Source organism: Neofelis nebulosa, chromosome 14 (genome assembly GCF_028018385.1).
Source record: "Neofelis nebulosa isolate mNeoNeb1 chromosome 14, mNeoNeb1.pri, whole genome shotgun sequence".
NCBI classification, from domain to species: Eukaryota; Metazoa; Chordata; class Mammalia; order Carnivora; family Felidae; genus Neofelis; species Neofelis nebulosa.
In genome coordinates, this window is record NC_080795.1 from 18,908,782 (window position 1) to 18,926,572 (window position 17,791).

Consider the following 17,791-nt stretch of genomic DNA (forward strand, 5'->3'; position numbering starts at 1 on the left):
AAAGATAGAGACAGGGAAGAGGGGAGATAACAGAATATGTGTGTGGGTGTAATGGGTTTTAGGGTGATCAGAGGAAACCAAAAGAAAGAACTTGCAGATTCAGGACAGAGAAGGAAAATAATAGATGAAGCAAATACCAGAGAGGGTAGATGAGGACAGAGTCAAGAAACAGGTGTGGAAATTGGGCTTCTTAGGAGAGAGAACATATTGTCCTCTGCGATTAGAGAGAACAATGTAAATGGCTTGGGGAAGATGGGTCAGAACTTCTAAGGAGTTTAAATCTGATAGTTTCAAATTTTTCAGGATATTAGAAGTTGAAGTCCTTTATAGTGAGAAAGTCCTTTACAGTGAGGAGATGGGTAGGGGCCTGATGAAAACTCTTAAGGTTTAGAAATGTCCTTTGAAGACTGATGGAGCCAATAATGAAGGATAAAAATTGGCATGTGCTTCTAGAGCAAGACTCCCTCAAACTCTGACCAAGGATCCAGATCTAGCCTGTGGTCTGTTTTTGTGGCCCATAAGCTAAGCATGTTTCTTACATTTTTAAACGTTGTTTAAAAGAAGAAGGATATTACATAGACCACATGTAACTTGAAAATCCTGCAATATTTACGATTTAGCTCCTTACAGAAAAGTGTTCCAACTTGGTTCTTTAGTAACCAAATTGAAGATAGAATCCCTCAGTTGGTAGCAGGAATTCCCTTTGCTCTAAAAGCAGTCAGCAGCCTATCTAAAGAGTGTTTAAAAATTTTTTTTTAATCTTTATTTATTTTTGAGAGAAGACAGAGTGTGAGCAGGGGAGGAGCTGAGGGGAGGAAGACACAGAATCAGAAGCAGGCTCCAGGCGCTGAGCTGCCAGCACAGAGCCCGACGTGGGGCCCGAACTCACGAACCTTGAGATCATGACCTGAGCCGAAGTCAGACGCTTAACTGACTGAGCCACCCAGGCACCCCTACTTAAAGAGTGTTTTAATTGACAGATGGTCAGGGGTAGGTCTGGAGTATCAGTAATGTTCTGTTTGTTGATATGTGTGATACTTACACAGGTATTTGCTTTAACACTATTTACCATATTTAACATTTACCATATATTTAACACAATAACCACCATTATACTCAGGGGTGTGCTGGGATGCTAACTCTAAGAATAATCCCTATTTGTAGCATTTGCCAATCTCCAGGGTGTAAATACTCCCACCATGGCTAATTTCAGGCTATCAGTGTGACATTACTGAATGAGGAGTTAGGAAGAATTGTGCAGAATTGGTTCTCACAAGCCATTTGGGGCCAGTTTGGGATTTTTTTCCATAGGGAAAAAATTTTGGAGAAATACCTAGTTCCATTTCATACCATGAGAATTTTCTGACCTACTGTTAGGAAATGAAATACACTGACTAACCTGTAATGACTTCTGAAAAGTTGCTACTTCCATTTCTTGTAACTACAACTGAATTTGAAGTGTAGGGCTAAGCTGATACCTGGGAAGATGCACATCTTGGTAAAGCAGATAGCTGTCGTTTCCTTGAGAGAGCAGAACTCAAATTTGGTAATGTGAGAACTGTGTTTTAACATAAATTTCTGATACCACTGAGACCTCTTTGGAGATTTCAATAAATGGAAATGCCCATAAGTTGAAGGACACAAAGGGACTCCATCCAGATAGGTTTGCACTACAGCAGAATCAGGAAACCACCTCTGACATGCCTGTGGGAGCCCTTGCCTGTCTCTTTATCCAGAAGAGAAGCTTAGTTCTGCAGGAACTCATTCTCCCCAGTTTCTTACAGGCAGCCCACTTCTATAAGTTGCACACCATTGCTACCCTAAGCCAAGCCTCTTTGGCTACTCTGATAGGACAACATTTCCTTTAAGGTTTCAGTTTGAGTTTTAGGAAGACCGTGTGTCCCAGCCACTACCCACCCATAGTCAAACCCTGAGCCTTCTTTCCTTGCAACAGATTGTAGCAACGCACTATAGTTCTTCTTGTATATTTTCTGTGCCCCCTGCTTCTCAGTTTCTGTGAACTTATAAAATATAACTTAAAATATAATGGATTTTAAGAGTTAATGAAATGGTTAAGCTGTACTTGATTGTTATTACAACGTAAAGACAACGTCTCTACACCTGTCTTTGCATGTTTGCTCTGCATTTAGCGATCTACAAGCAGTATGTTTACTTGTTTTGTTTTTGTTGCACATTTGCATTGTCCAGGCAGTTCATGCTGTAGTTGACTTAAATTCCTAATTTGTTTTTGTTAGTAGAGAAGGATGTACCACAAAATGGTTAGTCTCCTCTCAGGGAATAGGTGTGAATGCTCTTCTAGGAACTAGGAGGAAAATCCTGGCTCCTCAATAGATACTGTTCTCATTAGGACTTCATGCTTCTGAAAAGGAACATTTCTTTAACATTCTTCCAACTGCTTTTAATCAGTTTAAGCTTTGATTAAAAATAAAATAATGTAAAGTGAAAAATACCCTATCGCAATTTGATATGAGTAATAGCAGGAAGAATTACATGTATAATAGAGGTTTGTCTAGATAATTTCTTAGGCAAAGTCATCAAAATATGTAAATGTTAGGAAAATATAATAATAGATATTTTAACAAAATATGTGAGACCACACACTTGGAACAGTTAGAGGCATAATTCCTTTCCCAAATGAAGTTTCCTATTTAGCTAGTTTGAGTTTTATTCTGGGACCTGTTACCAATAACCTTATGAAAAAAGAATTTCATAGAGTATTGCTATGGAGAATGTGTCTCAAATATACCTGTGATTCTCGTTTTATCTACAGGGGGAAGAGTCGTACCATTTACTCAGATGAAGTAGGGCATCTTTTTCTACTTTGTGTATAATTGATTTATTAGGTCCACAGAGAGAGAGATAATATATAGCAAACCAACAAAGTACCCTGTACAGACATTCTATACCTGATTGGGTGAGGAGATTTATACTCAGACATTTTCTTATTACTGTTTTCAGGTTCTCTTTTCCAACCCAACTCATTCTTTCTTGGGCTTTATAGTCGCTGAACTTTGGCTTCAACCTGTTTTTATTTTCTCTGTGTTTCCTTTGACTTCAAACCTGAGGACTTTCCTTGTCTCCTGGCTCATTCCACACTGGGATTGGACACCAGCTTCCCTTTACCTTAGGCCCCAAACCTGAGGGCTAGATACTCCTGCTATAGTACGTGGCCAGAGTACCCATGTTCAGCCATAGGCACACCATTGTTCACAAAAAGGAGAAGTGAGGCAATGGGGGGAGGATGTCCTTAGCCTGACATATTGAAATTGAAATGCCCACAAGGATTCAGCAAGTAGCTCAGGAAGAAGATCTATGCTGGTGATAAAGATTCACTAGTCATCACCTTAGAGAGAAGTAAAAATGTCAGTTGTATACATTAGATTACCACGGGAAGTGTATTAAGTGAAAAGAAAAGACACCTCAGCAAAGAACCCTAGGCATTTCAGGGAAGGACTCCCCCCTCCCCAAAAAAGAGGATTCTTGTGAAGAAGACAAAGAGAATAGAAAAGAGAGACATTTCAAGAAGGAGAGTGGGGTTAACAGAGTCTATTATCACAAATAAATTAAGGACTAAAACTTTTTACATTTCTGATTTAGACCAATTTTAGAGGAATGGTAAAGAGAAATTAGAGATATACAATGAGAAATATGTGGATTATTTGAAGGAGAACTGGTGAGGAGGAATCATTTATCCATTGACTCAAGAAACTGTCCATCTGAGGGAACAGAGGGCAAATTCCTTACGCTCTATAGTCTGTGTTTTCATCTGTGAAATAAGGAAATTAAAATAGATGATCTCCAACCACTATTCTGCCTTGATATTGAATCACTCTAGGAGTCTAAATCAATTCTTAAGAAGGAACAAAATTGTAACAAGCTAAGCTGTCCTTGATGGTCATTATAACAGACAACATCTCCACACCTGTCTTTGCATGTTTGCTCTGCGTTTAACGATCTGCGAGCAGTATGGTACTTGTTTTGTCTTCGTTGCACATTTGCATTGTCTGGGCAGTTCATGCTGTTATAGTTGACTTAAATTCCTAATTTGTTTTTGTTAGTAGAGAAGGATGTACCTCAATATTCTGAAGCACTAATAAAAAGAAAAAAATAGAATGGAAAATGTGCTAGTTTTACAAATAGAACTTTTATTTTTGTTTCTAACATTGGGTTATTAAAACCGCTTCTAAAACTTTTTTATAAATCTCTTTTGAATCCCAGGTATTGCAATTTCAGATGAACTCGATAAGGTAAGTTGAAAATAAAATGTAGAATTTACATTTTAACCCACTGTCTAAATGAAAAACTTTCCGAAACATAAAGTGTTCAAATATAATTTATTTGGTGCTAACATTTTTAAAACTTTCAGTGACATGCTTTGATTCTTTTATGAAAATTATTGCACGACATATGTGTGTATATATATATATATATATATATATATATATATATATATATCTCACCATCTCACCTATTCTTTGGAGTCAAGAGTTTTAGAATTTGGTTAGAGAAAACTGAATCACTGTAATCACTAAATCACTATACTAAAAAAAAAAGAAAACATAATATTATGTAAATTTTTTTTCTATATATGATGATGATTATTATATAGAAAACACTTGTACTTTTCTAGAACTACCCTTTGTACCTACACCTTACTCAGTAAGTTTTTGTTTTGTTTTGTTTTAAAATTCCAAGATGCCAAGAGAGTATGGGGCCCCAGCTGGGGTGATAACTGTGAAGGTGGTGAGAAGTGATACAGTTAGGAATATATTTTAACAGTACTGTCAGTGGAACTTGTAAATGTGTCAGATGTGAGGAGTTATAGAAGAAATCAGTCAATGATGAATCCTAGGTTTGGAAGATGAGCAACTAGGTCAACTGTAGTGCCATTTGCCAAAATTGGAAAGACTGGGGAAGTGGCAAATCAAGCAGATTGCAGTAGCATTAGGAGTTCTCTTTGGGCCGTTTATTTTGAGTTGTCTAGTAAACATATTTATATGAGCTGTTACCCATCAGAGACTTGATTTAGTTATACATTTAGAAGTCATTGGGATAAAAGTTCTCATTATTTTGGACTCAGGACTCCTTTACACTCTTACAAATGACAGAGGAGGACCTCAAGAAGCTTTGGTTTGTGTAGATGATAACTATCAATACTTACCATGTAAGAGATTAAAAACTCAATATATGTTCTTCATTTAAAAAACAGTGATAAAACCATTACATTAACAATAACATTTTTTTTAATATCTGAAATGTATTGTCAAATTGGTTTCCATACAACACCCAGTGCTCATCCCAAAAGGTGCCCTCCTCAATACCCATCACCCACCCTCCCCTCCGTCCCACCCCCCATCAACCCTCAGTTTGTTCTCAGTTTTTAGCAGTCTCTTATGCTTTGGCTCTCTCCCACTCTAACCTATTTTTTTTTTTCTTCCCCTCCCCCATGGGTTTCTGTTAAGTTTCTCAGGATCCACATAAGAGTGAAACCATATGGTATCTTTCTCTGTATGGCTTATTTCACTTAGCATCACACTCTCCAGTTCCATCCACGTTGCTACAAAGGGCCATATTTCGTTCTTTCTCATTGCCACGTAGTACTCCATTGTGTATATAAACCACAATTTCTTTATCCATTCATCAGTTGATGGACATTGAGGCTCTTTCCATAATTTGGCTATTGTTGAGAGTGCTGCTATAAACATTGGGGTACAAGTGCCCCTATGCATCAGTACTCCTGCATCCCTTGGATAAATTCCTAGCAGTGCTATTGCTGGGTCATAGGGTAGGTCTATTTTTAATTTTCTGAGGAACCTCCACACTGCTTTCCAGAGCGGCTGCACCAATTTGCATTCCCACCAACAGTGCAAGAGGGTTCCCGTTTCTCCACATCCTCTCCAGCATCTGTAGTCTCCTGATTTGTTCATTTTGGCCACTCTGACTGGCGTGAGGTGATATCTGAGTGTGGTTTTGATTTGTATTTCCCTGATAAGGAGCGACGTTGAACATCTTTTCATGTGCATGTTGGCCATCCGGATGTCTTCTTTAGAGAAGTGTCTATTCATGTTTTCTGCCCATTTCTTCACTGGGTTATTTGATTTTCGGGTGTGGAGTTTGGTGAGCTCTGTATAGATTTTGGATACTAGCCCTTTGTCCGATATGTCATTTGCAAATATCTTTTCCCATTCCGTTGGTTGCCTTTTAGTTTTGTTGGTTGTTTCCTTTGCTGTGCAGAAGCTTTTTATCTTCATAAGGTCCCAGTAATTCACTTTTGCTTTTAATTCCCTTGCCTTTGGGGATGTGTCGAGTTAAGAGATTGCTGCGGCTGAGGTCAGAGAGGTCTTTTCCTGCTTTCTCCTCTAAGGTAACAATAACATTTTTTATGAAAAATACTTCATTTTCCAAAACAAGATATTTGTGAGAACATTACATTTGTTACTTTTTTGAAAATCTCTTAATTGGAAACTTCTGGGTTTTCATATCTGTTTCTGTACTTCATGTGTTATGATAAATTATCTTGACTGAAAAAAAGTCTGACAACAGATATGTAGTTGGAAAAGGGGAATGCACCTAGAAATAGACATTAATATTTGGTGAGTGTTGGTCCAGATATCTCTCTAAACAGAATGCAGTTGATTTGATGGTTATAGATAGAAAATGATAGAAAGTATTATACAAAAAATGCGGTCCTATAAATCATTACCTTTTGAAATAATGAGCTATAATGTAATAATTATATTTTTTTACAAAAGCAATAAAGTTAGTACTCTTCTATTCCAAATAAAATTAGACCTTTTGAATTTTGTATCATAAGAATACATTTGTTTGATTAAATATTAGGTAAAATTTATTAATATACTTTTAAGTATTAAGTTAATAGACTATTGCAATATTTAAAAATCAGCTTATATTGAGGTGCCTGAGTGACTCTGTTGGTTGAGCGTCTGACTCTTGATTTCGATTCAGGTCATGATCTCCTGGTTTGTGAGATCAAGCCCCACATCAGGCTGTGCACTGAGAGTGCGAAGCCTTTTTGGGATTCTCTCTTTCTCTCTCTCTGTGCCCCTCCCCTGCTCACACCCTCTTCTCTCTCTCTCTCTCAAAATAAATAAATTTATAAAAAAATTAATTTATATCTATACAAACTCTATGCAAAACTAGATCTTGACTCTAAACAATAGCAAGTAGAAAAAGTGGCAGATGTGATCTTCTTGCTTTGTCCTGCTTTTCTAGTCTTCTTCCTCTGTGTGTCCATCATTGTCTTTGGCCCATGCTGGTCTCCCTCTTACACCATGACCTTCCTTACAACTTGCAGAAATTACATAATCCGTGCTCCTTTATTCGTTCACTTTAAGTACAAAGCCAGCATCTCTATTTCTAGGTTCATTTGTTCCTTCCAATATATTCTGCAAAGCCCTGGCTGCCTGAGTCATAAATTAGCTTTGTGTGGTTCTGCGTGGCCCTCATCCTTCCTTTCTTCCGGGTTCTGACTAGCAGTGGGGCTGTGTCTACACCTTTTTTGGTGAGCTAAAGAATGTACTAATTGTTCTTTGAACTGAAAATAGATTTCACCCTCGCCCTCAGTGGATGCCATGACACTTGGTTAGTATCATGCTCTGGATATAGCTTCACCCCAAACCCTCTCTCTTAGGAGAGAGAGTTTCTGTTTAACTAAATTGTATAGACTGATAATTTTTATTTACTTACCAGACATTCCTGTTTTCGAAGACTTCATAGAAATTGCTGAAATTTATTGCACATGTATTATTTTTAATTTTTATCAAGAAGATGTCAACAATTGTCATAAATAAGCTTTTACTTAAAAAATATTGATGTCAGTACAAAGAAATTGTTACCACTCTCATACCCATTTTTTCTTAAGAGTACCAGGTAATAAAAGGCAAACACAGGCTGCCAGAGCCACAGACACCATCCTTTGCCTGCCTGGAAAGCAGCTTTGGTTGAGGAGAGAGTTGGCCCCATAGCGTTCTCTGCTGACCATGAAGCTCACAGTCCTGTATTTTTCTCAATAAGAAAATGTGAATCTCAGGCAGGTATTAAAAAAAACCCAAATAGAATTATTTACAATTTGTGTTGACCTGACACCTGTGTCTTAAATGTAATAATAAAAATCAATTCAGCTTTTTCCTTTTAATCTTCATTAATAACTTTGGGGGCTTGCTAAAGATCTGTTTTTCTTAACCTTTATAAAGTACCGTTCCTGGGGCGCCTGGGTGGCTCAGTCGGTTAAGCGGCCGACTTCAGCCAGGTCACGATCTCGCGGTCCGTGAGTTCGAGCCCCGCGTCGGGCTCTGTGCTGACAGCTCAGAGCCTGGAGCCTGTTTCAGATTCTGTGTCTCCCTCTCTCTGACCCTCCCCCGTTCATGCTCTGTCTCTCCCTGTCTCAAAAATAAATAAAATGTTAAAAAAAAATTAAAAAAAAAAAAAAAAAAGTACCGTTCCTTTACTCTCATATTCCAATTATATTCAATCATAATTTCATTGAAATGATTTTTTTTTGCAATTTCTAAAGTTAGTTTTGAATGATTAATTTTACTTTAAATGGAAACACTAATAACAGAAGCTAATGTTATTTTTAAGGCTTGTATTTTTAGTTGTGGGAATTCTAACAACTTCTTATTCATCAGTTTTGTCCTTTCTTTAACCAATGTATTGGTTTTCTATTGCTACTATATCAAATTAAAATAATGCATATTTATTATCTAATGGTTCTATAGTTTAGAAGTTCAACACAAGTCTCCCTAGGCTAAAATCAAGGTGTTGTAGGGTTGCATTCCTTCCTGAGTTTATGAAGAAAATCTGTTTCCTTACATTTTCCAGCTTCTGTAGGCTGCTCTATTTCTTGGTGCATGGCCCTTTTCCTGCCTCTTCAAAACCAGCAACATCTCATCTATCTTTGACTGTTGCCAGAAAAAGCTTCCTGCTTCTGGGGGATCATGTGATTAGGTTGGGGCCACCTAGCTAATCTGAGTAATTGAATCTTAACATTTTTAACTTTAATCATGCTAAGTCCCTCTTGCCATGTAATGTAAGATATTCAAAGGTTTGGGGGTTAGGATATGGACATTCTGAGGAAGCTATCCTTTTGCCTCACAGCCACTATTCAAGTTCAGGTGATATTACCTTTCAAATCTGTATCTAATTCTTCAGTCTGCTACCCTTCCAATTCACCCTTCAAAATGCCATATAGTAGACATGGATGGTGCCTGCTCAGTTACCATTCCCTGGGGCAGTGTGACCAGTCCTTTGAGTACTCTGAGGGTTGGGTCCTTATTGGCTCACTCTTCCTGAGGATTGCTTCAATCCATTAGGAGCCACCCTGACCAGAGATGCCTGGGTTCTCAGCCAGTGATGGACTGAAATAAGACCCTGACTTGTCACTTACATTCCAGAGCTCCTTAGGAGATCAGGTTGTGAGTAGACTTTACCCAAACCCGTATATTTGCCTAGCTTTTTCCCTGTCTTCTGCTTCCTTTACTCTCTTACAGGTTTGCTTCAGAGAACATATGAATATGTCACTTTTTAAGCCTTTGGTTCTAGGGAAACTTACTTAGGGAATCCCGCTAAAAATTCTCCATGACTTCCTGCTACCTACCAAATTAAGTCCGTATTTCTAACACCAGAATTAACAGTCTCCATTTTGTCACTCAAATCTATATTTTATGCTTTGTTTCCCTCTTTTTCTCTATTCAGAGTCTGTGTTGTGCTCAACAAGGAATACTGTAAGGCAGCTAGACTATGGTACCTCCAAGTCACATTCTTGTTTATTTCCACATTTTTGCTCATTGTCATTCCTCCCCCTCTCTCCAACTTTTCTATTTTTCAAGCTCCAGCCTTTCCTGATCACTCTTGCAGAAAGTGATCTCACCTCCTCTGAGTACTTAAAGGATATAGCAACCACATCACAAATGATACTTCTTGTCTCATATTATGGAAATTTTTGTTCACTGCTTGACGAAATAGCCTGATATTTTGGAAAAATCCACAGAGTAAACCTTGTATTGAACCTTTCCTCCTGCCATTTACTAATTATGTGAACTTCAGAGAGTTATTTATAGATGCTGAGCTTTAGTTTCCTTCCCTGTGAAATGTGATGGTTTTAGTAACTATTGAAAATAACATCAATTACTCTCCCACTCAAAAATAATTTTAGGTAGATTGCTAAAATATATAAAATATAAAACATTTAAAAGGAATATTTGGAGAAATCATTTCAAAGGGAACAGAGTATAGGAAAAATGTGAGTCCCCTGCACAACATGCAGTCTTGAGGCTCAGTATCCTCACTATAGTTGAGCCACAATTGAGCTTTTTGTCATTTGGTATCCTCATCACCATAGGATCAGAGCAAAACAGTAGTTCACAGGAAAACTAACCATTCCTACTACTGAATCTCAAGAAAAATATCCCCCATTTATTGTCATGAAGTACATACATATAATGTATCAATAATATCCTCAAAGCATTTTTATACATCTGTGCACCAGAGGATATAATCAACAGGGTACAAAAAATAGCTTCCAGATTATGAGGAATATTTGCAAATCATATGTATATGATAAAGAGGTTGATATCCAGAATATATAAATAACTCCTACAACTCAACAACAAAACAAATAGTCTGATTTTAAAATGGGCAACGAACTTGAATAGACGTTTCTGCAGAGATGATATACAAATGACCGAGCATATGAAAAGACCCCATATCACTAATCATTAGAGAGACATAAATCAAAACCACGAGATACCACCTCAAACCCTCAGTATGGCTACTATCAGAAAAACCCCAGAAAATAATAAGTGTTCATGAGGTTGTATAGAAATTGGAACTTTTGCATACTGTTGGTGGGAATGTAAAAGGGTGCAGTTACTATGGAAAACAGTATGACAATTCTTAAAACATTAAAGATAAAATTACCAGGTGATCCAGCAATCCTTCTTCTAGGTATATATTCAACAGAATTGAAAGCATGATCTCAAAGAGATTTACACACCCATATTCATCATAGCATTATTCACAATAGCCAAAAGATGGAAAGAACCACGTGCCTTTTGATGGATGAATAGATAAACAAAACACACACACACACACACACACACACACAGTGGAATATTATTCATACGTAAAAAGGAAAGAAATCTTGTCACATGCCACAACACAGATGAACCTTGAGGAGATTATGCTAAGTGAAAAAAAGTCACAGAAAGACCTAATACTGTGTGGTTCCACTTATATGAGGTATCTAAAATAACCAAATTCATAGAGGCAGAAAGTACAGTGATAGCTGCCAGGGGCTGGGGGGAGTGGAAGATGGGATTTGTTCACTGGGTATGAAGTTTCAGTTTCACAAGATGAAAGAGGCCTACTCCACATTGGTGTGCACAGCATCATGAACACACTTTACTGAATTGCATATTAAAAATGGTGTAAGATGGTAAATTTTATGTTACCATTTGTTTTACCACAATTTAAAAAATATATTCTTACAGTAAATAAGATCATTAGTTTCACAGGAGTTGTTTGAATAAAGTCTGCTGATCTAGGCAAATGTCGTAATGCAAAAGCAAAGTTTAGTTGCAACAATTCCACAGGAAGTCTCAATAGTGAGGTATAGGACAGGGCTTCCTGGTGTTCTGGCTTAAGTAAAAGATACATTTTATTTAGGGTGGTAGACAGTTTGCATATCTTTTAGACAACTTATCAGTATATTCTCTTTAACTAACTTTTGTCACCTATTGAATGATAGCTTGAGTTTCTAGTCAATCTTTAAATAGATTTATTAATAAGAGATATAATAAAAATGGACTATTTAGTGCATACTCTATTCTAGACCTTGGGCTAAGCATTTCTTATAGATTACACCATTTTATCCTAATGAAAAATCTCTAACATTTTTGGAGAACTTACTGCATACCAGGCAGTGTTCCAGATTATTTACCTGCAGTATCATATTTAGTATTTACTAATACCCTGTGAAATTAGGGACTATTATTCCCATTTGACAAATGACAAATTTGGAATGCAGAGAGGGTATTAAACTTACCAGAGGTTATACTAATTCAAAATAGAAGTGGGACACAAATTCAGACCATTAACCTCAGAGCCCATGCTGTTAACAATGATGTTATATTCATGATATAGTTACTATTATATACCAGTCTAATAAATGAAAAAATAGGAGCTCTTAGAGTTTCATATGTTCCCCCTTGGTCCCACGGTAAATGGAAGAACTGGAACTCAGACTCAGCCTGTTTATACTCCAGAGTCTATACTCTTAGTCTCTCCAGTAGGTTATGCCAGTAAAGTCCTTATTACAGGTGCCTGGTACAGAATAATCACTCAATTAATAATTGCGATTTTTATTAGAAACTCTTTGTTCGCAATATCTGCTAAGCCTGCACTAAGCCTTTGGGAAATAATTGTGTAATAGCCAGAACTAATCTCTAATCCAGTTTCATTTTTTGTAGCCTTTTACCATATTTCTTACTATCAAGACCTTTCTTTGAGTTATTTCATTATATCAAGAGCTCTAGTTCTAATATGGTAGAAATATAGAAAGAAGGGTAGCCAGTTATAGTGTTCATGCTCACAAATAATGTTTCAACATGGAAGTTAAATATATATGAGACCATGCAAAAGACTAACTCGGCAGGTACTAACAGATTGTATTTTATCAAGCATATAGTTTGCCAGGTACTGTGTCAGGTACTTTAAGTACACTTTCTTACAAATATTCACAGGAGCCCTATGAGAAAGCTCTTCTGTCCATTTTACACATAGGACAATTTACACATAGCCCACAGTGTTTGTAACTTGTACAAATTTACAGATATAGATAATATGCTGTAGAATTCAGATCTGAGTACAAATTTAACTTTAAAACCCATTTTCTTAAATACTATGTTATGTTGCTTCACTAAGAAGTTAGGAAGCTTAAAGAGAGACTGTTGTTTTTGTTTTTATTATTTCAGACTGGCTATATGAATATAAGTAATATTGAAATCTGGTACAGACATAATATGCCATGGGCCTTCTAGCCACTTGATGATTGCCTCCACTAAGTATACCAGTGGAAGGACTGAAAAGTTAACTCCTTTAAAGATAAGGTGTTTTTTCGCTAGATAGACTTGTTTTGCTATTGACTTTTCATTTCTATTCATTTCTCTCCAAACAAATCTGGATTTCATTCTTTGTGTATGTGTGTATGCATGTCTGTGTGATTATTTGGAGAATGGTTTTGGGATTTAGGGCATACTTATATTGTTATGATCCTTTTGTGTTGCTTCTGTGTTCCAGAATTTCTTGCCCACCCACATCTGACCTACATGTGTATCACATATTTTTGGCAGTAAAGGGTTATGTTGGTTATATGTTTGATTTATAACAAGCAATGATCCTAATATGCCAGTATGATTGTTCATGTTTTATCTTAAAAACCTATCTCTCAAAAATGAAATGTGGAAGATGACAATCAAAGGAAGATATTTGCAGTTTACGTTACAGGCAAAGCTTAATAACTCTAATTGTAGGGCACTTCTCAAAATAGAGAACAAAAGGCCTAAATTCCACTAAAAATGAGCCATATGAATGGATTATTCAAAGAAAATAAATGAAACTGCCTCTTAATGATATGAAAAGATGCTGGGCTTCATTTAAAGTAAGAGAAATGCAAATGAAGCACCACTGCTTACCTATCAAATTTACAGAAATCCCAAGTTTATAAAAATATTCTGTTGGTGAGACTGTGAGGAAATAGGTGGGAATGTACTGGTGGGAATGTGCAAACACTATGGAGGGAAATTTTTCAATATTTAAAAAACTTTATGTGCAATATTTTTTGATCAAATGATCCTAGTTCTATGAATCTATTCCAAAGACGCACTGGCAAAAATATGAAAAGACTTATGCATTGTGATTATACCTTACTGTACTATTTTAATAGCAAAAATTTAAAACAATTAAATGCCCATTAAAGTAAAAATACTGGATACATTATAGTATATCCACACAACAGAATATTATGTAGCTGTAAAAATGAAAGAATGTCTCCATAGAGACTTCAGAGTAGTTCCCAGGATATATTATTAAATGAAAAAGGCAAGGAGAGGAAATGTGTTTATAGTATGCTACCATTTATCTTGGTAAGTGTAATGAAAGTATATGGGGCGCCTGGGTGGCTCAGCCGGTTAAGCGTCCGACCTCAGCTCAGGTCACAATCTCGCGGTTCGTGAGTTCAAGCCCCACGTTGGGCTCTGGGCTGATGGCTCGGAGCCTGGAGCCTGCTTCCGATTCTGTGTCTCCCTCTCTCTCTGCCCCTCCCCCGTTCATGCTCTGTCTCTCTCTGTCCCAAAAATAAATAAACGTTAAGAAAGTATAGATACATATGTGATTATACTAAAGCCAAAACTACAAGAGCAAAATCTGTCATACTGTGACACACACACACACACACACACACACACACACAATTGTTAAAAGTTACCCTTAGGAGAGGGGAAGATACAGAAAGTTAGGAGTAAGGAAAGGTATAGAGAGGACAGGATAGGGATAGTGGGCTGATTTCTTAGAACTTTGAATATATGCACTTGGAACCATTTAAATACAATAAAATCTTAAAACAGTAGTTTCTAATAATCATAAGTAAAGTGAAACAAATCGGGACAACTGTACTTCACATTGATGGCATAAACACACTGAGATGAATTTATTCCAAGTCATTATTAGCACAGTGATTTGATTGTTCTTTACTGGGGTATACTCTAAGGACAGAGGGAACAGCAATACACTTTAAATTGTTTTTGGTAGTCGTGTCATTGATGGATAGTGTTGGTAGTATTATAAAGAGATTATTGTCTATGCTTTGTGTGATGTAGCAAAGAAGTAATTATGTTGATATCCATAAGAACCAGAATTTTTGGCATAGAGGAAAGGAAATACAGATGTGGGACTGATAAATTTAAGTAAAAATCTTATAATCCTGTTTTGAAGAGGAAGTATCATTAAGAATTCATATTTTTTTATTTTGAAAAATAAAATTCACTCTGTGCCAGCACTGAGCACACCTAGAGCTCAGGTATTTTCTTCTAAATATCATTCTCTATTAAAAGGAACCAAGGCTCTTTAGAGAAATGGCTGAATCTAGGGCTGCAGCGGAGAAAGTATGCATTGAGTCTGGAATATCTTTTAGTGTCAGGAAGTAAGATGCAATCAAAGAATGATGGAACATTTCAAAAGGACATGGGAACCTACTTGTGGGAGCTCCTTCTAGGAATGTTAAAGCCTAAACATCATGATAGTAGTATAGTTCATTGAATGAAATAATAATTCATAATCCATACTGAAATACCTACTTACATGCATACATACACATATGGAGGTGAAGGAGAAGCTCTTTCTCACAGTAGAGTACCAACAAATAAATTTAGAAGGAATGGTGAAATTATAAAATCACAAGTTGGCAACCATCATAATAATTGATTCAGGGAAGGGCCTGCAAAGGATGTTAAAATTAGTACGTGAAATTTTGATGAATTACAGGTTATCTGCATAGTTTCAGAGTTACTCCCCAGAAGACATTTAATAATTAACCAGAGAGAAGTAGCAGGTTTACAGTGGAGAATCATGAAAGATACCACCTTAACCAAGTGGCCACGGTTAACATCACTAGCAATAAGACAAGTCAGTATCATGTGCCTTTTGATAAGAAAGGAATACATCACTTCTGTGTTATTCTTGCCTCAAATGAGTGACTTGACTATAATCATAGGAAACATTGGAAAAACATAAATTGAGGGACCTCCTGAAAAATAACTGGCCCATATTTTTAAAACACATGAAGGTCAGGGGCGCCTGGGTAGCTCACTCAACTAAGCCTCCAACTTTGGCACAGGTCATGATCTCACAGTTCGTGAGTTCGAGCCCCACATTGGGCTCTGTGCTGACAGCTCAGAGCCTGGAGCCTGCTTCAGATTCTGTGTCTCCCCCTCTCTCTGCCCCTCCCCCACTCATCCTCTGTCTCTCTCAAAAGTAAATAAACATTAAAAAATTTAAAAAAAGTAAAAAACTTGAAGCTCATAAATGTCAAATACTGAAAACTATTCTACATTAAAGGAGATTAGGCAACAACAAGAACATGAGAATTGAATCCCATATGTGACCCAGGATTCTTTATTGCCATTAGCAACTTGATTCAAATAATTGAGGAAATTTAAACAACAAAGTTGGTTATTGGTATTGTACTAATGTTATTCTGTGGCTGCATAAGAAAATGTCCTTTGACATTTGATAATTATTCTGTGGCTGCATAATTATTCTGTGGCTGCATAAGAAAATGTCCTTCTTTATAGAAAATACACTCTGCAGTGTTTAGGGATAAAGAGTATCATATTTGCAACTTACCTTCAAGTGGTTCTGGGGAAATTTTATATATCAATGTGAAAGAGAGAGAAAATGATAAAGCAAAATATCAACCGCCAATGTTGACATTATTACATTAACAAATTGGGTAATCTGGATGAAAAGTATACAGAAATTCTTTTTTTTCTTTTCTCAACTTTTATAAGCCTGAATTATGTCAAAATAAAATATTTAAGACATACATATTTCTTAGATCTGTCCACTCTTACTGGCTCAAAAATAATGAGTATACCCAGTGTCCAGAATAGTCTTAAAATATATTTCCCACTAAAATGAATTGGAATAATGGCTGATTCTGGGTTGGAAGCACAATGAGTCTAAAATATCTTGTCATGCCAGAAAGCAAGAAGAACATGGGAAAGACCACTTGGCTGTGTCACAATTGATCACGAACCAACTTTAAATAGTTTCCCTCTGGAAAGAGTTGAGAAAATTTGAAGAATAAGAATAATAACTACAGTGATTTATATATAACATTTAAACATTTTTATGTTAATCCAAAAATTAATCATCTTAAGAGTATGTTAGGAGGCCAAAGTTATTATTTTCAAAAATCTGTAAAAGGGAAAGAATCAAACATTTCATTTGCCTTTTCTTTTTTTTTTTTTTTTTTTTTTTAAATTTTTTTTTAACGTTTATTTTATTTTTGAGACAGAGAGAGACAGAGCATGAACAGGGGAGGTCAGAGAGAGGGAGACACAGAATCCGAAACAGGCTCCAGGCTCTGAGCTGTCAGCACAGAGTCCGACGCGGGGCTCGAACTCACAGACTGAGAGATCATGACCTGAGCTGAAGTTGGCCGCTTAACCGACTCAGCCACCCAGGCGCCCCTCATTTGCCTTTTCTATATGAATTGTACTTCAGGGTAACCAAATATTTGAGAAAGTTTCTCTTTACAGAAGTTTTACAGCAAATAACAGAATTCCAACAAATGAATTATAAAATGAGACAATCACCATCTGGTAATCTTTAGTGAATTAATGGATCTAAGCGATAATCATGAATGCTGCCAACATCAGTAAAGAGTCATCATCAACAGGACGTTATGTACCTCCAGATGGAACTGCAGTCATCCCTTCCTATCCATGGGGAGTACCTTCCAAACCCCAGTGGATACCAGAAACCATGGATAGTACTAAACCCTATATATATTATGTTTTTCCTATACATACATACCTATGATAAAGTTTAATTTATAAATTATGCACAGTAAGAGATTAACAGTAATATATAATAATAAAATAGAAAAGTTATATGAATGCGGTCTCTCTCTTTCAAAATATCTTATTGTACCTGTACGCACCCTTCTTCTTGTGAGGTTTTGAGCTGTTAA

At 36.6% G+C, this 17,791-nt stretch overlaps 1 protein-coding gene across 1 annotated transcript in view; it reads left to right on the forward strand.

Annotated features, from left to right (window-relative positions):
- C14H8orf34 (chromosome 14 C8orf34 homolog) overlaps positions 1-17,791 on the forward strand; it is a 407,132-nt gene that overhangs the window by 109,868 nt on the left and 279,473 nt on the right. The window contains 1 exon segment of the mRNA XM_058699771.1: positions 4,240-4,268. Within this exon segment, the coding sequence (XP_058555754.1) occupies positions 4,240-4,268 (29 nt within the window).